This window comes from Mauremys reevesii, linkage group 27 (genome assembly GCF_016161935.1).
Source record: "Mauremys reevesii isolate NIE-2019 linkage group 27, ASM1616193v1, whole genome shotgun sequence".
Lineage (NCBI taxonomy): Eukaryota > Metazoa > Chordata > Testudines > Geoemydidae > Mauremys > Mauremys reevesii.
In genome coordinates, this window is record NC_052649.1 from 7880350 (window position 1) to 7901616 (window position 21267).

Consider the following 21267-nt stretch of genomic DNA (forward strand, 5'->3'; position numbering starts at 1 on the left):
CAGGGAATCGTCGGTGATCCATCCCCTGCCGCCCATTCCCAGCTTCTGGCGAACAAAGGCTCGGGCCACCATCCCTGCCCAGCCTGGCTAATAGCCACTGATGGACCCCTATCCTCTGTGAACGTCTCTAGTTCTTTTTTGAACCCTGTTGTGGTCTTGGCCGTCACAACAGCCTCTGGCAAGGAGTTCCACAGGTTGACCTTTGGTTCTTGTGTTACGAGAAGGAATAAACAACACTTCCTTATCTACTTTCTCTGCACCAGTCATGATTTTATAGACATTGATCATATCCCCCCTTAGCCATCTCTTTTCCAAGCTGAACAGTCCCAATCTGATTAATCTCTCCTCAGACGGCCGAGTAAATTGCCCGGCTAGACCCAATTTAAACAGCAGAGGGGAGGGGGGCAGAACCCAGTTACCTGAGCTGGCCCTGGCCATGGCTCCTGGGAAAGCCCCTCCCCTCCCCCAGCCAGACCCAGGGGATCCATAACCCTCGCAAGCTTCCTTCTGGAGCTCACCTGGAGGGTGGAGCCTCCCGCCCAGAGCGAGCGGGAAGTGTGCTCCTGTCAGTCACCCCGGGAAATCCCCCGACACTAGGCCAAGGCCTGAGCCTGCGTAGCTGGGGAGAGCAGAGCAGCGAGGGCCTGGCCACAGGGGCAGTGCGGGGGGGCGGTTACACGGACGTCTCGATTTATGTGCAGAACAAGCTCAGCTCTCAGCCCAGCTCGGCCAGTGGGGCTCGAGGCCTGGGGACTCCTTGAATCAAAGGTACCAGCTGCCATCAGGCAGCCGTCCCTGGGAGGGGTCTGATAAGGGGCCCAAGTGCAGAGACAAGTGACAGAGACACACCGTGCTCGCCAGCACGCACACACACCCCGGGGAGGAGGCTGCAGCTGGGTGGTGGGGGCGGGGATTTGATCCTCGTCTCGTGCCCTGATTAATTCCCTTCTCGCGCTTTTTATTATTGTTTCACCTGCTTTGAACTGGCACTAGCCATGAGCACTCGGATACATGGATTGGGAGACGTGGCTGCTCCCTTCTGCTGTAGCATCCTGCCCCCTCGCTGAATCCCAGCTATGGCTCGGCTTGCTCAGGGAAAACCCTCCCCGTGCTGAGAGGAGAGAGGGGATGAGAGCAGCTGTCAGCTGGGAGCTGGAGCTGCAGCATGGAGCGGAGTTTGCAGGGGCTAGGACAGAGCTGCGGAGGAGAAGGGGCTCGCACCCGGACGGTGGTGAGGTGTGAAAGGACCGAGAGCAGCTGGGCAGGCAAAGGGAGCAGGGAAGGGAGCAAGACAGGATCTGGGAGGTAGTTTGGAGAATGGGGGCTGAAGACAATCCTGAGCTGGATGCTGAAAGGAACCGGGAGCCGGGTGGGGGATCCTGTCCAGCCGTCCATCCCTCGCTAGCCGGCCTCTCTGCTGTCTGCCTGGGCTGAACCCTGGAGAGCAGAGACTGGAGCCACCCAGCGAAGGAAGCGGGATAGCCCGGGCCGGAGCCAGATCAAGGTGCTGTAAAGGGGGAATATCGCACCGGGGGGGACACGCAGGAGATGGTGGCAGGGCAGGTGAGTCCCTGGGGCCGGGAGGAGGACGGGAGTTCAGAGCTGAGGGAGGGGATGGAGGAGGAGCGGGAGCTGAGCAGGTTCCTCTGGCCCCAGACCCTCTTCTCCCTTCGACCCCTCAGGGAACAGGTGCTGAGCTGGAGTCACGTGGTGAAGACGCGGGGGGGTCATACAAGCATCCAAAGATCCAGCCAGCAGAGCAGCCGCCCCAGGCACAGGTCCCCCTGTCGCCGGGCGGGCTCACACCCCAGCTGTAGTCGGGCAGGGCTGGGCTGACACCACCTGACCCTGCTCCGAGTGCTTATAGACACTGGGTGCCGGGGCGGGCCGGCTCCCCAGGCGAACGCCCTGGGCCCTCGCTAGCACAGACTCCCCGTTGCTCGGAGGAGAGTGATGCTAAGGGGGCGCAGCGCAGTCTGGCTCCAGCCCGGCCTGCTCATGTTACCGACCAGCCTCAGTAACGCACGGGGGCCCCCGGCTCCTTAGCCCCCGCCCGAGCCCAGCAGCAGGGGCAGAGCAGCAATCGGGCGGCACACGGGAGGCTCCGGGTTTCACTGCCCTGCATTGGTCCCTGCTGGGAAGGTCTCAGGGGCCAGGAGCTGTGGGAAATGGGGCTGGAGCCACAAGGGGCCCTGCTGGAGCTGCCTCCTTCAGACCTGTGAGGGAGGAGGCCGACCCAGGCAAGGCCAGGGGAGGGAGGGGGCCGGCCTGCCCCGGCTGTACACAGCTGGGGCAGGGTCTGCGTCCAGACAGGGAAATGCAGGGCAAGGAGCAGAGCCGGAGGGGTCAGGACAGGTGCAGATAAGGGCAGGGAAAAGGCTGGATGTGCTAACCACCACCCCAGCTCTGCCCCTTCCATGTCCCACTCCCAGCGGGGTGGAGCCACCCACAGGCCTGGTGCAGGGGCAAAGAGACTCCTGCCACCCTGTGCCACTGCAGGTCCCAACCACACCTGTACGTCCCCAGGGCAGGGGCCAAGGGCACTGCCCAGCTGGGGGGGCAGGGGGCTGAGCCGGCTCCATGCTACAGAGACGCTGGTGTCCAGCCTGCCTGGCAGGAAGGGGCCGTGTCTGAGTGTCGCTATGGGGCGGGGCGCACAGAGAGCAGCCGGGCAGGGACCTAGCTACAGTCGTGCCCCACTGCGACTCACAGCCAGGAGGGGGCGCCCCATGGCACCCATTAGCCAGAGAGAGGCCTGGCAAGATGGGGCTGGGTCTTCCCATCACCTTTCCAGTGCACCGTGGCCCTTCCTCTCCCTGAAGCTGCGGTGAGCCCCTGCGGCGAGGGCGGTAACGGGGCTTTGCCACGGGGAGGATCAGGCCCAGCGAGCCATTCGGTAGCACAGACGGGGCAGGACACGTGGCAGAGATTCGTCACTGCTGAGCCCCGAGGGACCGGCCGGCTCGCACCATGGGCTCCCGTCCAGAGCAGGTCTGCAGTGACTGCACAGTGCTCCCCGCCCAGGGGAGCTGAGTCTGGTGGGGCGCAGCCCGTGCTGGCCGGGAAAGCCCCACCTTGCCATGGGGCTCAGCTCCTAGGCAGGGGCGAGGCACAGGGGGAAGGGGCTGGTGCTGCCAGGGCTGTGAACGTGATACCTGCCGCCTCCAGTTCCCTGGCCATCTTGGGTTCTGATCTGGCCCCAGCCCCATAAGGTCTGAGCACCTGACACCGCTTATAGGGTTTATGCTCGTAGCCCCCTTCCCCCCACCCCAGGAGGCAGGGCAGGGCTGGGCTGTTATCCCCACTCTACAGCTGGGAAACTGAGGCACTGAGGCTAAGGGAATCACCCATGGTCACACTGGGCATCAGTGGCACAGAGGGGAACTGAACCCCAGCCCCTAAAGTCCTGTAAGAGCAGGGCCCACCCCCGAGGCAGTGGGGGCCCTAAGCAGGAATATTTTGGGGCCCCCAACACATAATAAAAAGTGAATGGGGGCCCCCTTGAGCTGCTCGAGGCCCTGAGCGATTGTTAGGCTGTTTATGCCTAGGGCCAGCTCAGGACCACCCGGCCAGCTCAGGCACTGAGCAGGCTGGCACTTGCCAGGACAGAATCCACCCCAGGCCGGCACCTGCCAGCTGCAGGCACGGAGGGGCCAGCGCCGCCCAAAGCTCCACAAGGTGGCAGTAAAAGGCCAGAGATTGGCAAAGCCGGGGGGGAAGCAGAGCCGATAAATCCACTTGGGAGGTTGCTGAGAGTTTTCAGGGGCACGTAGGGGGAGCAGGCACCCCAGGCCCCGGCCAAGGCTCTAGAGTGACACCCTGTGGCCAGTGCAGGAGCAGCCCTGGCACTTCCCTCCCCAAGACTCTGCTTGGTGAAAACTCCCTGCAAATTCCAGCAGCTCCTGGGCTAGCGCTGCCCAGGATAGCAAGTCCGGCCAATGGCATTGCCCTGCCAGCCCCCGCCATGGCATTGCCCCACAAGGTTGTGCCAGCCCCACGCCAGGCATCAACGTGCCCCAGAATGATCGGCCCAGAGAACTGGCCCTGGCTGAGAGGAGCAGCCCCAGCGAGGGAACCTGCCTCCCCTCCCCTCCCACGCTGGGGGAGAAAGTACCAGCCGGGCCTGGCTCCTGCCCCCAGAGGCCCCCAGGGGGTGGAGCATCCAACGTGCCCGGCTCCCGGCCGCTCGGCTTCCTAACCCGGCCCAGCAGAGACCAGGGCTGTGCAGCGTTGATTGTCTGCAACAGTAACAAGCCTGGGGCCAGTGGTGAGAGCGGGGCCGGGAGTTCTGGGGTCACTTCGGGGGGCGGGAGCCACATGCCACAGGGCCCAGCCAGCCGCCCCGTGGCAGCTCTTGGCTCAAGGATGTCCTGACTCCCCTCCACACACACACACACTCCAGGCAGCCAGCTGGTGTTTGGCGCTTTCCTGGTCCTGGGAAGTGACGAGACAGGAACCGAGGCCTCGTCCCTGCGGTGCAGCCGGGCTGGGGCGATCCTCCAGGCCCCGCAGGGCTGTGTTCAGCATCAGGATTTCAATCCCTCCACCCCAGCTGCCAGGCCAGGCCGCTCCCCCGGCCCCACTCCGTCTGAGCAGGCAGGCGCCCATCCCAGCTGGCCCCATGACAGCCGGCGGGGCTGTCAGAGCAGGGGAGGGCTGCTCCCACCCCCAGCCAGCAGCTGGGCCAGGCAGAGCCGCCATGCTCAGCACCAGGCCAGGCTGGCAGGACGCTCTGGGCACTGCCAGCTCCCACCTGGGGGCTGCCCATTGTAGCAGAGCCTGGGAAAGTCTCTACTCCAGGCACCGCCCAGGGGGATCGATCCGCCAGGGTGGGGCAGCCCCTGCCCGTCAGAACAAACAGGCCTTACGGAACGGACCCCCCAGTGAGAGGCTAACTGGAAGCTGCCTCCCTTTGCGAGTAACAGCGGCAGACAAGGCCCCTGGGTGCTGTGAGCCAGGAGGGGTACAGCTAAGGCGCATGGGGGACCCCCGGGCCGTGACGAGTGCTGGGACGGCCCCAGGCCCAGACCCAGCGTGCGGAGGGGGAGCAGACAGGTTAAGAGACGTGGCTGGGGTCAGGCAGTGGTAATGGGACCCGACTATCCTGTGCCAGGCTCCTGCCTCCCCCCCAGGACACACCCCCCAAGCTGCGCGTGGAACCCAGCCCAGCAGCCCTCGGCTACCCACGAGCTCCCTCCCCTGGGGCCATTTCGTCCTCTCCCCCCACTTCGTTCCTGGCCCAGGCAGAATACAGGACCCTGGGTGGCAGAAAGCGCCGAGCTGGAACCAGGGTTTGATGTCGAGAGCGAGATGGGAACGGCTGCTGCTGCCTTTGATCGTGGCTGGCAGCCCATGGCGCTGAGCGCTGGTGGCAGTCGGACCCGCTGATTAGCCTCTCACGGGGTACGTGAAATGGGCTTTGCTACGAGGGACCAGCATTGGGGGGGGGGGAGGAGGGAAGAGAACAAGGGAGAGCTAGGAAAGAATGGGCCCCTCCTCAGCTGCCTATTCCCCCAAACCCGGGGCATGGGCCTTTGAGTCTTTGCCTGTGGCTCATCCCTCTCCCCCCGCCCCAGGCACAACCTGGGGCCAGAGATTGGACTTAACACTGCGACCGTGTCGAGCTGCCACAGCCTCCCTGCGCGGCCAGGGCCTGGCAAAGGGGAAAGAGAGAAGGGGACGAAGCTGGGAGAGCATATTGCTCATCGACCCTCCCTTGCTGGGGCCCAGGCAGGACTCACCCCAGGGGACGGGCGGGGGGGCTCAGGCCAGAAGAGAATAAACCCACGTCTCCAGAGTACCCACGTTCCACATCACTCAGGTTACCGACCACAGGAGGGCACGGCCCAGAGACTGGGGCCAGCACAGGGAACCAGGGTCTTTGCTACTGTCCCCCTGTGCCACAAACACCCCAACAGGACAGTGCCCTCTGCCCTTCCCATCGCCACCCAGCCAGAGCACACTGCAGAGCTGAGGGCTGATCTGCCCTGGCTTGGCTTACAGGGAGAGACCCTGGCATCAGGGGCAAGGCAGGGGTCGTGGGGGCCCCACCCCGAGGACTGGATGGCGGGAAGTGCTCTGCATGACAGGTGCACCTTGGCTGCGGAGTTCATCTGGCTCCTACTGCCTCTTCCAGGCTCTGACCTCCATCTCGCCCTTTCCCAGTGACCTTGAAAGGCCGAGCTCCCACGGGCCGCTCAGCAGCACCAGCCCTGCTCTGCCCCAAGGTCTCCCACTCTTCCCTGGCACTAGTGGAGATGGGGAACTGCCAGAGACGCAGCCCCAGCTCAGCAATGGAGTTGGTGGTGGTTAGTGGTGAGCAGGGGGACTCTGGGAGAGTCCAATACTTTGGACTTGCTGGAAATCGTAGACTCCAAGCTGACCACGTCCCGCAGGGGGGCTGGGAAGGGAAACCCTCTCCTACAGCTGGGAACTTTGCTCTCAAGCCCTAATCCCATCAGCACCTGGTGCCAACTCCCTGCGCTGTGATCCAGCTACGGGGGTCAATGCAGAGCCTGCGAGCAGCCAGGCAGCTGCTCCGTTTGTCGGTAACTCTGCAAATAGCCGGTTTCTGGCCTCGGGCAGCCGGGCGCCCCTTCACCGGGCAGCCTCAGGCAGCAGCTGACAGCTGGGGTTTCAGGGGGAACATTTCCTCTCGCTGTCTGTCCCACAGAACACGGCGGCTAGGTTAGGCTGGAGTGAAGCGGCTTTTTAAACCCAGGGTATTGTGGCTCCATCCCACCTCCGTCCTATCCATCATGGGAGCTGGCGCTGGCAACGAGCGTGTTTATCCCCCAGGGCTCATCACACGAGCCATGAGACACCGCGGAGATGCTGCCTAATGAATAAACATCTGAATTATGGGACTTTTACCTCCTAACTTCTTACTAAGCGGAAGAGGAGCTGGTACAGTCAGCAGGCTGATGACTGAGCACTGGGGAGGGTGTGGGCTGAGCACAGCAAGCGACCATGCAGCACTGCAGCCTGCCACACTCACCACAACGGGTACAGACTTCCCCCACATCCCATTGTGACTCTGCACCCCCTACTCTTCAGTGATAGGATAGGAAGATGGCATAATTATGATGCATTTTATGCAAAATAAGGCACGTGAGGTCACTGGAAAGGTTTGATTTGCTGAATATGATTCTCCTATTTCTATGCATGTACCTTTTTTGTACCCTCCTTATGAATATTGACTCTCTATTTCCCACATATCTATTCCTGGGCAACGCCCACTGGGCAAAAGCCTCTCGGTCTAGATGGCTGGCTGGGAAGGGCCCATTCAGGTTAACGAAAACAATAGGCCTTAGGAGACGCTCATCTCCCACCTGGGGAGGCTCCAGGGTAATGGCTGTTGTGACACTACAGGACATGTGACCAGGTCACCTGGTGCCAGGCTCCATCTTGGGATGTCAGTATTTTCCCCCACTGACTGGCATGGGACCCAGGCTTTGAAACAAAGGGTTCCTGCCGTATGCAAAAGCTGTATAAGGCAGGGGAGTGACATCATCATGGTTCTTCACCGACTCCCCACCCAGGAAGACTCCTGGAAAGACCTGAGGACAAAGACTGAACAGGGGGAAGGGCTGGACCCCGGCTAAAGGGATTTCTAGCCTGCGTATGGAACCCCTGGGGATGCCAAGCTGTAAGAATCGGCAGCCTGCCGCTGTCACCACTGCCGAGGAGGATCTGCTCCTCGGATCCGATCCACTCAGTACATTCCGCTTAGTTTGTATTTCTTTACTTGCTGGGTAACCTGCTTAAATTAGAAGTGATAGCAAACGGACCCGTCTTTTCTAGTTACACTGGTTTTAGATAAAGTAAAACCAAGTTTGTAGGACTCATCACTCGGGGAGAAAGCTGCTGCCTGTCCCTCGCCACGCTGAGGGAGGGGGTGAATTGTATGAGCTTACGCTGTACAGTTCCCTGGGCAGCACAAGATGGCAGAATTTTGGATTTATACTCCTGGGGGGGTGTGGGCCTTAGGAACTGGGAGGTGCCCTAGCTAAAGCCTTCCCATGCAGGGGCTGCCTGCACGTTCTGCAGCTGGGTGTGTCCCTACCTGTATGTACGCTGGTGAAAGTGCAGGCTGAAGCCTGGAGGGCTTGTCAGTAGCAGCACAGTGTAGAAGGGAGCCCAGGCTGGTGGGTCAGGGGGACTCAGTGGTACCCCAGCTCCAGGTGGCACAAATGCCAATGGGCCAGGGGCTGGCGCAGGTAGAAAAACCAGCTCACTGCAGCATGGGGTTAGGGTGTTTTATTCTTTGCTTTGGTCTATACAAAAAACTTACAGAAATAATAAAATCCTCAGTTCCTGAACCACATTCCAAGAACATCCATCCCTTTCCAACGGAAGCAGTAAGCCATCAGATCTAGAGTCGCTTTAAAAATGCATGAAGAGAAGGGAAGAGGGGAAGGAAACACACCACTCACCAGAAAGGAGACAGTCAGGCTAAATTGTGCAATAGTTGACTGATACAAGGACACAGTTCCTAGTGGTTAGAGTCACTCCTCTATCGTAAGGACAGTTACACTGAAATTCTGCTCACCCACGTCTGATCGGAAGGAATAAAGCTGTTGACACATCCCTTGGGCTAGAACAAAGATTGCAGGAAAAGACGGCACCCTTTGTTTTCTGCAAACTCACTGGATTTGCTATTTTTAATTTAAAGTTTGTGGAAAGCAAAAGGCTCACTTTAAAATGTTAGATTATTTTTGTTAAACACTAAACACAGAACAGGAAGTGGGAAGTTAAAAAGCACGAACTTAAAATCAGACGGCAAAAGCCATTTGCACCATATTAAAAATAAAAGAAATATATATTTATAGAAAAGACTATTACTGTTATGCCAATGGAGTTTGATAATGACGCGGGAGTCGCGTGTTTTAAAGCTTCAGAAACAGTATCCTGGCTTGGCTGGAGGGTGTTTGAAGCAATCTCAGGAGGAAAGGGCCTTTTTCACAGACCCACAGCAAAAAAGAAATAATAATAAAACAAATCTAAAAATAAAGCCTCTGGTGGGAATGGAAAAGTTTGTCTCAGGCACTTCTGTCTCCCAAGTCCCTCTTGCAGGCGCTCAGTTCTGGAGCCACCCTCTTCTGGCCGGAGAACACACCTGCAGCAGACCAGGAGGAAGGACCGTGTCAGACAGCTGACGGGGTGTGACGGGGGAACAGCAGCTCTATCAGAGTGGGGGATTGTTTCGAGGACTAGGGGAACCCTAGGGCTAGACTGGCCAAGGCGGAAGGCATGCTGGAGGGGAAGTCCGGCTTAGCCTCCCCTAGGTACTCCGCCCAGTCTCACGGTAGAGCAGGCAGCCATGCCGTGGGTTGGCCGTATTTGCAGACAGCTGGACAATGGTTCCCTTGTAACAACGGACGAGAGGAAACCAACCCAGCTACCCATGGCCAGACTTGTGGGGAAGGGGCTGGGAGGGCATGGAGACCTCACAGACCTTAAGGTCAGAAGGGACCATGATGATCTAGTCTGACCTCCTGCACAACGCAGGCCTCCTCTGGGGGTGCACAGCTCTCGGTACCATGGGACTGCCTGGAGCTGGCACTAGGGGGCAGAAGGGGGTGATTTCCCCAGAGCCCCCAAGCAGCCAGGTGGGGGCTGTGCACCAGACACCAGGCTATCCGGCCACAGCTCAGCAGCCATCCTCCTCCAGCCTCAGACAGGAGCAGGACAATTCCCTCCCCGCTGCCCAGGTCAAGGCAGTCCCTCCTCCCCTCCCAGCTGGGCTCCCCGCCGGGCAAGGCAGCGGTGGCCCTACCCTTGTGCAGTGCCTGAGGAACGGGTTAGGCCAGCATGTGTTCGGGGTAGTGCCCTCGGACGCCATCGCTGTAGGTGTCCATGGGGTAGTCTCCGTCCATATCCATGTTCATGTCCAAGGGGTCGTCACCCGGATACATACGATAACCAGCGTCCATATCTAGCCAGCAGAGGGGAGAGGGCAGCCGTTAGCCTGTACGCCAGCCGCTGAGCAGAGAATTAGCACCAGCTCCGTGCTCCCATCCAAGCATTACAGCCGCCCTCCCGGCCACCGAGCCTGCGTCAGAGCTGGGAGCCATCGAGGCCAAGGCCTGACAGGTGCCAGCACCAAATACTGCAGGAGACCCCCCACCATGGCCAGATATGGAATAACCGGGCCCAGGGAAAGCATCTTCCTGACCCTGTTGGAGGCTGGCCCGTGCCCTGACGCAGGAGGAATAAGCCCCAGCTGGCCTCGGCCGGGGGGACAGCAAAGCTCCCGGCCACACGCTTCGCCAACAGGCGGCAGCGCCATGTTCCAGAGGGGAGCGGACGCTGACAGGACTCGAGTTTGCTGAGCCATCCTGCTTCCAGTTCCAGTGAGGCTGCGGCTCCCGGTGGGGGCGGGCAGAGAAATTCGGCTCAACATACGGAGCATGGCAGCGCCACGCCGCCAGCCACCTGGGGCCTGCGTTTGTTCACAGCCCAGTGTTCGGTTCCCCTGTGCCCAGACACTAGAACCTGGCCGGCCAGACGTGCGTGGAGCCCTTGCGGCTCTGCTGCCAGCCCAAGCGATGCCACGCTGAGGAGCGGAGGCAGAAGGCTGCAGCCGCCTGACGGGTGCTTCCGGCCGAGCGGCCCAGCAGGGCCCCCAGCTCAGACGCACCGTTTGGTCCCCCGGCAGGCACCGACCCTGCCGAGCTTGGCATTCTGCACTAAGCACATGCCCAGCACTTACCCTCCGGGTACGGCTCGTTGATCGGGATCATGCTCTGCGCCTAGGGAGAAGAGACACACCGGTAACGCGAGGACACAGACTGGGGTCAGCCTTTGCATGGTGCTTGGAACAGGCATGTGCAGGGAATTAGCTTTTCCCGGCAGCAATGGCTTTTGGGAGGAGAGTAACATGACCCTGTGGTGCTGGGTCCCTGCAGTCTCTGGCCAGCTCCCTGCCCGGAGCAACGAAGGCTCCTGGAGCCTCTGGGGTGGTGCCAGTGCTGAGCTGTTTTATTGGAGGAATCACAGCTCCTGGGGGTGGGGCCTCCCGCTACCTGGGGATGCTGCATGCGCATCACTATCTGCCCAGCTCCTGAGCTGATGGCAGCCCCAGGAGGCCACTGGTGGCCGGGATTCTGTGCCAACACAACAGGGAGCCCAGCTGCCACCAGCCCCAGTGCAGGAAGACTCGAGGGTTGTGGCCGGAGCATGTTGGACCAGTTTCTAAATGGAGCTTAGATGTCCCAGTCCCGAGTCCCCCAGTACAAGCATTAAGCCCTCCGTTTACTAACCCCTCCCACCTAGGAACAGGCACCCCCATGCACTGCCTGCCCTGCCCCCACCCTTCCCACTGCAGACAGTCACGTGCTAGGGCTACGCGGAAGATGTGGCTCCTGTTCTTCCCGGCCCAAGTTCCACGACAGATGCATTTAACCAAGGAGCCTCTAGACTCCCCTGGGGAGGGACCGTTCCCTTGGGCCTTCTGAGCCACGGAGGGACCCGCGGAGCTGAGCAGCCTCCCAGACGCCCTGGGTACAAACCCCATTGGTGGGCAGGGTGGCAGGAGAACAATCTCATGGAAGACGATAGCGCTCAGCTCCGGGGGAGGGGAGAGCTCCTGCGGCGCTACCAAGGACCACGAGCTGGCCCCCGATTGGCTCGAGAAGGAAAAGCAGCCCCCGGCCCCTCCCAAACAAACAGGCACTCACTGCTTCCCAGGCGGCAGGGTCGTGTTTGAAGAGGGAGTTGGTGAGCTCCACGGAGACGCGTTTCCTGTAGTCGGGGTTTTTGTCCTCGGAGATGCGGAACAGCACGGCTGCAGCGTAGGTGGCTGGAGCAGAGAGGGGGAAACGTTGGAAGAGGAAACCTCTAAATGCCAGCAAATGGCAGAGGGAGCCGCGCTCCTCTCCGGGCAGATGGTTGAATGATTTCCACTTCAGCGGGCGGCTCTGCATGTAATTACGTTTCCCGTTGCCACCGGGCGGTCACAGCAGCCCTGCCATCGCATTCCCGAAAGCCCCCGAGCCCCAGCATCCCCGATGCCGCAGCACCGTTTCATGGAGCAGCGCCTGTGCGCTGTCCCCCAAACCCTGGGGCTGGAGCCTAGTGTGAGAAGGAATGGGGGCGGGGGGGGGGGGGTAACAGCACTTCCTTTACGAGCGTTTTCTGGCCTAGCAGCTCTGTGCATGGCAGAGAGGGGCACCGAGTGTAGGAGACAGTGGGACCCTGTCAGCTGGCTCGGGGGCCTGGTGGTGGCACGCTGGCTCGCCACAGCACCCACTCTCCAGATGGCGGCGGCCCCGAGGCAGCCGAACGAGAACGGGACAGAACCAGGTACTGCTGAATGCGCCGACTGAGCAGCTCGGTGCGAACCCTGCTGGGAGTCCCAGCTCCGAGCGCGCGGCTCCAGCTGGCTCGGCTCACCTGTGCCTTCGTTCCTGGAATGCAGCAGCTCCATCAGCGGAGCAGAGGCCCCCTCGGCATCAATCGTGTCAGCAGCTTCCTTGTCCTGGGCCAGCTCGCACAGCACTCCGGCTGCCACCCGCTGGATGTTCTCCACCGGGGAGTAGAGCAGCTGTCGGGGGAGGAAAAGCAGCGTGAGGTGGCGGGAGCTGCAGCCGCCTCTCCACTCCTGGCACCGCGAGCTCTGCCACTGCAGAGCCGCTTCTCCGGCTCCCTTCACCCAGCCCCGAGGCAGCTGGCAGTTCCTGCACGTGCCAATCAGACGCACAGGGGCTCAGAGCCACCCGGACCACCACAAGCCACCCGGGCCTCCCGAAAACACCCCACCCCCACCTTTGCCTTGTGCTGCAACCCGAAGCCCAACCTGCACAAAGAGAGGAATCGTGTTGAGTCGGAAGATCTCCATCCGGTTCATTGGGTCCCGGGCCAGAATATGCAGGGCTCCCGTGCACCCCTCCACTATCTCCTCCATCTTCACTCCATCCTGCAAAGGGAGCAGTGATCAGCACCGAGGGGCGCCACAGGACGGGCCTGGTAGATGGCCGGGGAGGGGGGGAATAGAGCACCCCGCCTCCCCTCATCTGCCTGCTGACAGAGTAGTTACATCCTCCAGGGATCACCCAGCAGGGGGCGCTCTGAACACCAAGTGGCCTCTGCTTAGAGACCAGTCCTTGTATGGGATGGAGGGGAGGGGAGGGCCTGGGCCTGGCACGCCCTCTGCACTGTGTGGAGCGTCTGGCCAGAGCTCACAGGAAGACAACTGCACCACTGGTCGTTCTGGAGCATACGCGGCCGCTGCTGCTGCTGCTGCCAGGGGCAGTCACCAGGGGGCAGGAGCAGCTGCTGTAGCTACAGCCGGGTTACAGCAGCCTTACCCACATGCCCAGCTGCCAGGGCAATACCCAGGGGGTGTCCAGGGGCCGAGCGGAGGCTTCATGTTCTGGAATAAGCCAGCTGAGCAATGCCCCGTGCACCGGGAAGCCTAGGACACCGGGCAGGCGTTCCCCAGCTCGGCCATTGGCCCCTCCCGCATCTGTACTCACTGTGTACGGCTGCTGTGTGCCGGCTGCCACATGGCGCTGGGCGTCCTGGTGAGCCTTCACCAGCAGCTGCACCAGGCGAGGGATCACGGCAGCCTCCTGCAGCGGGGCGTGGTTAGCCGGGCACAGGGCCAGGTTGCGGATCAGACCGATAGTGGCCTGGAAGAGAGGAGGAAGAGGCCATCGGACAGGGCCGCAGCTGTAGGCGCTCAGGACTTCTCCATTCGAGAGGGGAACTTGATGTGCCTGGAGCAGGACTGTTGGCGTTTTAACCTCCCGTGCCCCCGGCAGGAGTCCGGCTGCAGAGCCTATACGGCACCAGCTCTGTACGCACTCGGCAGGGGGTTCAGAACCAGCCGCCCCAGCTCACCGGCGCCAGCCGCTACCTGCCAGCACCTACAGCGAGAAGCCACCTTCCTCCGCCCCCACAGCTCACACAGCAGGTGGCGGCTTTTAAACCTCTAATCAGCCTGCAGCATTTCCATAAAGGGATCCACCTACTTCCCTGCTGCTGGGAGCAGACAGACAAATTCTGATTCAAGAAGAGACCAGCCCCAGCCCTGTCCTCTTCCCGCCTGCAGAACACGACTGGGGGCAGACAGGGAGCCAGAGCGCCCTCTCCTCTGCAGGGAGCTCAGTGGGGCACGTTAACATGGCTCGCTGGGCATCAGGCAGAGCTCCGCTGAGCCCCAGCATCCCCCCACCCCGCACCCCCCCCAGCACTTTTACCTTGACCAGCGGCCACTGGTTGGGCTGGTTGAGGAGCTTGACGATCGCCGGGATGCCGTAATTGAGCCGCACCGAGTTCTGGGCCATCTCGGCCTCCGGGTGCCGGCTGGTGAGGTGCCGCAGGGCGCAGACAGCCGGCTCGGTGATGTCCTCCTTGTCGCCCGCCCTCAGGATGGTGTGGATCAGGGCTTCCACCCCGTTGGACTGCGTGACCAGGGTCTTGTTTTTGCTGTTGTTGCAGGTCAGGTTGGAGAGGGTGCCGGTGGCGCAGGTCAGCACGTTCACGTCGTCCGAGCTCAGCTGGTTGACCAGGATCTTAAGGACACCATCCAGACCCTCCTACAGAACAGTGAGTAGGTGACAGCAGAGGCAAGACGTCATCACACTGTCCCCTTCACCCGGAGACCACCAACCGCAGCACGGACAAGCCAATGGACTAGGCCTGGCCTGTCCCCTCCTCATGGGGCTCAGCTCTGCAGCCACCACGAGCTGCATCGTAATAGCCCCAGGCCCTTTCCCAGAGCTCTGCTCCCTCCTGCCCCACTGCCTTATAAGGCTGCTTGTCTGTTCACACAGCTGAGCCATCCCACATCAAAGCAGGCTCCTCCGTGCAGTGAATCCTCTGCCAACACCTCCAAAAACACAACTCTCTGCCTAAGGGGCCGCTTCAGGCCACGGGGAGCTGGGAAAGCCATCTCTGCTCGGACTGGTGGAGGTGCTACGGGAGGCCACGTGTCACCGGATTCACCATACACCTCACTATAGCTGCACAGGAGCCCTCATGCCAGCTCCCCAGCAGTGCAGGCCGGCAACGGCCCCGGCCCATGCAGGCCAATAGGCCTAGGAGTCACCAGCCCAATGCTTTGGAGACATCCCTCTCCACGTGCCATGAGAACGCGTAGCTAGCCCGAAGCCTGGCGAGCTGGTTTCAGGGAGATGGCAGCTCTGGCATTGGGGCACGTAGCCAGGCTGTGCCAGGCTGCAGTGGGAGAGGGGAGAAGTAAGGTGGAGTTAGCAAGTGTTGCTGTCAGAGCATGCTGACAGGGGAGGAGTCGACACAGTCCCTGCTGCCTAGGCACAGGAAGCATTGGAGGTGTCATTGCAGAGGGCCCAGCGAGCTCCAGTCCCCACCCCCAGGCGGAACATGATGGTTTTGGGGTCAGGGATTCAGAACCCCAATTGCACACCATCAGGACACAGCCTCGAAGGATGCGCAGCCGCTTGGTAGACACAATGCAGAGCATTGTACAGATGAAGGGGCAGACAGTGAAAGACTCGCATTCCTTTGAACACCATTAATAAATAATGCCAATCTATGCATCCTCTCTAGAACTGGAGGAAGCTCAGAAAGTCATTGAGTCAGCCCCCCTGCCTTTACTAGCAGGACCAATTTTTGCCCCACATCCCTAAGTGGCCCCCTCAAGGATTGAACTCACAACCCTGGGTTTAGCAGGCCAATGCTCAAACCACTGAGCTATCCCTCCCCCTCCCATTCACACCAACCAAACCTGTTCACGCCCCCCCTCGTGCCAGGGAGATTAGATTGGTAGAGGGCAGAGCACGCCTGGGACCGAGGCAGCCATCAGCTGGAATGGCAGGTAGGAATGTTTCCTGGAGGGCCCTCACAAGGGAGAATTATAGAGCTGCAAACTATCCCCCCACCTCTCCCTCAAACCCTGCTTGGAGCATGCAGTAGGAAGCTGGGGTGTTTTTATCTGATCACACCGGAGATCTGCCCATTTAACTCCTCAGAGTGAAGCTTACAAGGTACCATCCAGATACTGTCCGTCCCCTGGGGCCCCAAGACTGTGCTATTTGGGTCTACGGCTTGGCAGACTCCAGCAGGCCTGAGAACATGCACAATTCAACAACCCTTCCCCATGCCAAAGGCCAGCTATTGTTCCAGCTCCAGCAGGGCGTCCCAATGCAGTAAGAGTCTTGCTCACGGCAATGTTTTCTTAGAACAAGAGTCCAAGGCCTCTGGACCCCTGTAACCAGAGCTCTCCGGACTGTTTGGACAGCATGAGTGACAGATGTGCCAGACATGTGCAGCTTCACTTAGGAGTTTAGTATCTTCGCCAGGTTTCCCGGCCGGAAACATGCAAGTGATACAATCCCCAGCTGTTCAGAGCAGCCTGGCACGCCAGCACGCGCACTTTGGGTGATCGGGAGGGTCGCTAGTGGCAGGACTGCGGGATTTAAGAACAGCCAGAAGGACAGTGGGAGATGGGGGTGAGGTGTCTTGGGTCCTGGTTAGACAGAGGACGTGAAGGAGTTAAGTCAGTAGACAAAGCTGCATTCCCGTTTGCTCCTCGGCAGAGCCTGACCACCAAATGTTTCATTCGTTAATCTCACTGGAGACTGAGTTACATGCCTTCCAAAAACCATCCCAAATACTTTCCACGCTGCATCAGCCCCTAATCCATGTAGAGGGGCAGGCCAAGCACCATGTGGGGAACACATCAGGAAGCAGCGGAAAGGCGGGGGGGGCAGGGGAGGGGAGGGGGGGGCATGTCTGTCAGCAGAACCCCTGGTGTCAAAGCAAGCAGCTTGGGGAAATTTCGGGGGCGTCTTCCTCATCCAGACTCCACCCCGCCCTGCCCAGCCTTGCTCCCACTCTCCTTCCACGGATACCATCAGCCTGACAAACAATGGCTTCCTCGCCGGGTGTCGGAACAGTCTGGCACCGGTTCTGCAGCAGAGGAACACCGGTGACGCCTTTCCAAGGGTGCTGACGCCTTGGCCTGGCTCCTAGCCCCAGCCCAGTGGGTGCGGTGCGTGGGCTGGCAGCGCCCAGCAGCATGTTCTCACAGGCTTGCAGCAGGGGGAAGGGCTCGCCTTCTCCCCACTGGGTCCTGGAGATGGAGTGCAAGTCAGACACGGGCAGGGAGAGCACAGACTGCCATCCCCGTGGGAACCGGCCCCCAAGGGCCGCTGGGGGATCCTGAGCACTAGGAAGCCAGCATTTGACAGGGTAACTGGCCCAGCGGACAGGGGAAGCAGTAGATGGGATGTACCTTGATTTTAACAAGGCTTTTGACAGTCCCGCACAAGAGTCCCATAAGCCAAGTAAAGAACTGGGTCTAGATAAAGTTACTATAAAGGTGGGTGCCCAGCTGGTTGAAAGCTACTCGCTGAGAACAGTCTATCAATGGTTCACTGCCAAACCGGCAGGGCGCCTCTAGAGGGGTGCTGCGGGGTGCAGGCCCCGGTCCAGAACCATTCAATATGTTCATTAATGACTTGGAGACTGGAGTGGAGAGTCTGATGAGAGGGTCTGCAGAGGACACCCAGCTGGGTGAGTCACAAGCACTTTGGAGGACAGGATTAGAATTCAAAACAAACGGACAAATTAGAGAATTAGTCTGAAATCAACGAGATGAAATTCAACAAAGACAAGTGCAAAGTACTTCAGCTGGCAAGGAAACAAATCAAACGCGCAGCTACAAACTGGGAAAGAACCGTGTAGGCGGAATTAGTGCTGAAAAGGATCTGGGGGTTCTAGCGGGTCATCTATTGAATCTGAGTCAATGCGACGCAGCTGTGAAAAAGGGCTGATCTCATTTCGGGGTGTAGGAATGGGAGTGTTAGACACGGGCGGTAACTGTCTCACTCTGCTCTGCGCTGGTGAGGGCTCAGCTGGAGTCCTGGGTGCAGATCTGGGCACTGCGCTTTAGAAAAGCTGCGGACAAATTGGAGACAGCCCAGGAGAGAACAATAAAAGGGATCCAAGGTTTAGAAAACCCGACCTGTGAGGAAAGGTTAAAAATCTGGGCGTGTTTAGTCTTGAGCAAAGGAGACTGAGGGGGACCTGACAATCTTTGAACATGTTAAGGGCTGGTATAAAGAGGACGTGGATCAATTGTTCTCCATGGCCGCTGGAAGTAGGACAAGTAGTGGGCTCACTTGGCACCACTGGAGATTTAGGTTAGATATTAGGAAGAACTCTCCGGGCAGTTAAGCCCTGGGACACGGTTCCAAGAGAGGCTGTGGAATCCCCGTCACTGGAGCAGTTCAAGAGCAGGTTGGACAAACACCTGTCAGGGAGGGTTTAGGGTTACTTGGTCCTGCCCCAGCTCAGGGGGCTGGACTTGGAGGTCCTTCCAGCCCCACATTTCTAGGATTTCCATTACTTCCTGCTGGCCCCATGGCAAGCATACCATAGCAACCGGATTGCGAAGGGAGCTGCTCCTGGGAGTCAAAGCTGGGTAAGAACATCCCCTCTGGAGCGTGGATGTTGGGCTCAGTGCAGAACAGGCTAAGATCAAGTATCCCCCCCACCCCAGAGCACCAGACAGGTGATTAATGCTCTACAGTCGATTCAGAAACAGGCCTTGTAGAAGCCTCAAATAAGCATTTCCAACGCCTGGATTCCTGTGCACTCACCTGCTTGGTGGCCACATCAGAGAGGTTCCTCAAGGTCCACAGGCAGTTCTGTACGAGCCTCGGGCTCGAGCTGGTGAGATGTTTCCCCAGAGCCTGCATGCCACCTGAGGAAGGGAACACAAAGCTCAGCCCAGCTGTAATTAGCCCCAACAGCCGAGCCACCCAGCACCGTCAGCTCTCAGAGAGAGGCTACACATGGGTTTGGGCTCTTCAGACAGCCCTTTGCAACACTAAGTCTGAGGCCACCATCTCGCCTTGTACTGTAGAGACACAAAGGCAGCATCACAGCTGGCCAGCGGGGCCGGGAGCAATTCTGCCCCCTCGTCCTCCCCCAGAAGCATGTGTCTGCACAAGCCTCAGCACAAAAAACCAGCATCTGTCCTCAAAAAGTTTCCACTGTCCTGTATAAGAAGCCAAAGAGTATGAGTGCCCAACTCGGGGCAAGGCTGGGATGGTAACCCTGACACAAGGGCACTAATCAGAGATTAACCCATCCCTGTAGCTTCGCTACTGCACTGGCTGCATCCATAAAGGGCCCCCACCTCGAGTAAAGCCGCTAGCAGGCCCACCTCCCATCAGAGGCGTCTGTGCACCAGAGGAACCAGTCCTCTGGGAAATGCCTCTCCGCCATACAAGCTCTCTGGAAACAGGTGATGGCCATGGGGGCAGAGACCCAGCCAACATGGCAAGGGACGTGCCAAGACAGTCTGTCACTCCATGGCATCTGAGCGAGTGACAAGCGTGGGCAGCATCCTGGCAGGAGTAGCAGGGCTGTAACCGGGTGGCGTTAGAACACTAAGTTCTAGACAGTCGTACGGAAACCTAGAGGGACCAACCACACTGCAAGCGCTCGGGGACGCTGCAGGGATGGAAGGTCACACGGAGGACGTGGGTGCGAGCAGTGGGGGACAGGTGCTGTTTGGGGAGAGCTGCCAGAGGTGCTTTTTAACTTCACTGCAATGGAAGGGGATGAGAGAGCTGGGAACCTTAATAAGGGGAAGCATTAGGATGTTACAATTAACACTGTCATCTTAGAGGGTCTCTGATGAAGGCCTCATTAAGAGTAACAGGCAGCACAGCTGGAAGCAAAGTGACGTGACAAATGGAAATTAAATCCACATTGCTGAATAGGAGCACGGTACAGAGCAGCTCGGGGACTTCTCAAGCCATAACTGACATCAAAGCAGGAGCCCGATGCTGCTGGCTGCTGCTGAGACAGGGCACAGTTCCACACCCAGCGTTAGTCCATGGGCCTTGGAAGAGAAGCAAGTATCCAGCGGTGCCTGGGAAGGGCCACAACCCAGTTTGCTCCAGCTGCTGAGTCTGAACCAGCCCCCTCCAGCACAGGCCCACCCCCTGCAGGGCTCACTCACCGGCCTCCACAATGGCAGGCTTGTTGCTGGGACACACAGACAGGACCTTGAGCACCCGGCTGGTGGTCCAGAGCAGCTTCTCGTAGGTGTAGCTGCGCATGATCTGCACCAGGGCTTGGGGTCCTCCATTGGCCAAAATAATCAGCTGCAAGAGAAAGCAGCGTTAGCTCGCCAGAGTGGCCACAAGGGGTGTCTGCAGACATCAGGTGCTGCCCCAGAACTCCGATTAACCCCTAACATTTACACTTAAGCCACTGAGCAGGGTGCTATTGTATTAGCAGGAATATCTGCTCTGCTCTCCTGACTCAACTGGATCCAACTCCGCGTGAATGGCAGCCTCTCAGCTTGGTTCCACACTGGAATTGCTAAACACGTCAAAACTATTCCCCCCCCTCCACCCCCAATATAACAGGGTTACTGGCCTAGGGGGTGGCGGGAGCAGTAGATGCAATATCTTGATTTTAGGACAACTTCTGACACACCGTCCCCCATGAGGTTCTCATAACCGAACCAGGGAGATGTGGTCTAGACGAAATGACTTGAAAGGTGGGCGCACAACTGGCTGAAAGCTGCTCTTGAGTCTGGTCTATCAATGGTTCGCTGTCGAACTGGGAGGCTGTGGGGTCCCACAGGGCTCGGTCCTGGGTCCAGTGCTATTCCAGATGTTCATTAATGACCTGGATAACGGCGCGGACAGTACGCTCATGGAACGTGCAGGTGACACCAAGCTGGGAAAAGGCTGTATGCACTTCAGAAGACAGGAGCAGAATTCAAACCAACCTTGACAAATTGGGGAATTGGTCTGAAATCAACCACAGGCTGAACTTCAACAAAGACAAGTGCAAAGTACTTCACTTGAAGGGTGTGTGCGCATGTGTATCAAATGCACAACTGCAAACTGGGGACTAACCGGCTAGGTGGTAGTTCCACTGAAAGGGAGCTGGGTTCTAGCAGATCACAAATTGAATAGGAGTCAACGCTGTGATGAAGCTGTGACAGAGACTAATCTCATTCTGGGGTGTATGAACCGGAGTGTCGTGTGTAAAACCCAGGAGGGAACAGTCAGGCTCCACTTGGCACCAGCTGGAGTCCGGTGTCCAATTCTGGGCACCACAATTGGAGAGAGTCCAAAGCAGAGCAACAAAAAAGGTTAAAAGGTTTAGGAAACCCGGACTACGAAGGGCACGTTTAGTCTAGAGAAAAGACGACCAAGGCGGGGACCTGAGAACAGTCGGCAGACATACTAAGGGCTGTTATAAAGACAACGGGGGTCGATTGTCCATGTCCACAGGAGAAGCTGTAAC

At 59.2% G+C, this 21267-nt stretch overlaps 1 protein-coding gene across 2 annotated transcripts in view; it reads right to left on the reverse strand.

The window, feature by feature from the left end:
* Positions 1-8244: 8244 nt before the first annotated feature.
* The window catches only part of LOC120392135 (junction plakoglobin), a 49978-nt gene continuing 36955 nt past the window's right edge, over positions 8245-21267 (reverse strand). For both annotated transcript variants that reach the window (XM_039516678.1, XM_039516679.1), the window contains exons 6-15: positions 19964-20108; positions 18591-18694; positions 14205-14543; positions 13479-13634; positions 12800-12919; positions 12397-12547; positions 11682-11803; positions 10715-10754; positions 9779-9937; positions 8245-9118 (exon numbers count right to left, since the gene is read on the reverse strand). In XM_039516678.1, coding sequence (XP_039372612.1) covers positions 9804-9937; positions 10715-10754; positions 11682-11803; positions 12397-12547; positions 12800-12919; positions 13479-13634; positions 14205-14543; positions 18591-18694; positions 19964-20108 — 1311 coding nt within the window. In that variant the 3' untranslated portion in view covers positions 8245-9118; positions 9779-9803. The remainder of the gene's footprint in view (positions 9119-9778; positions 9938-10714; positions 10755-11681; positions 11804-12396; positions 12548-12799; positions 12920-13478; positions 13635-14204; positions 14544-18590; positions 18695-19963; positions 20109-21267) is intronic.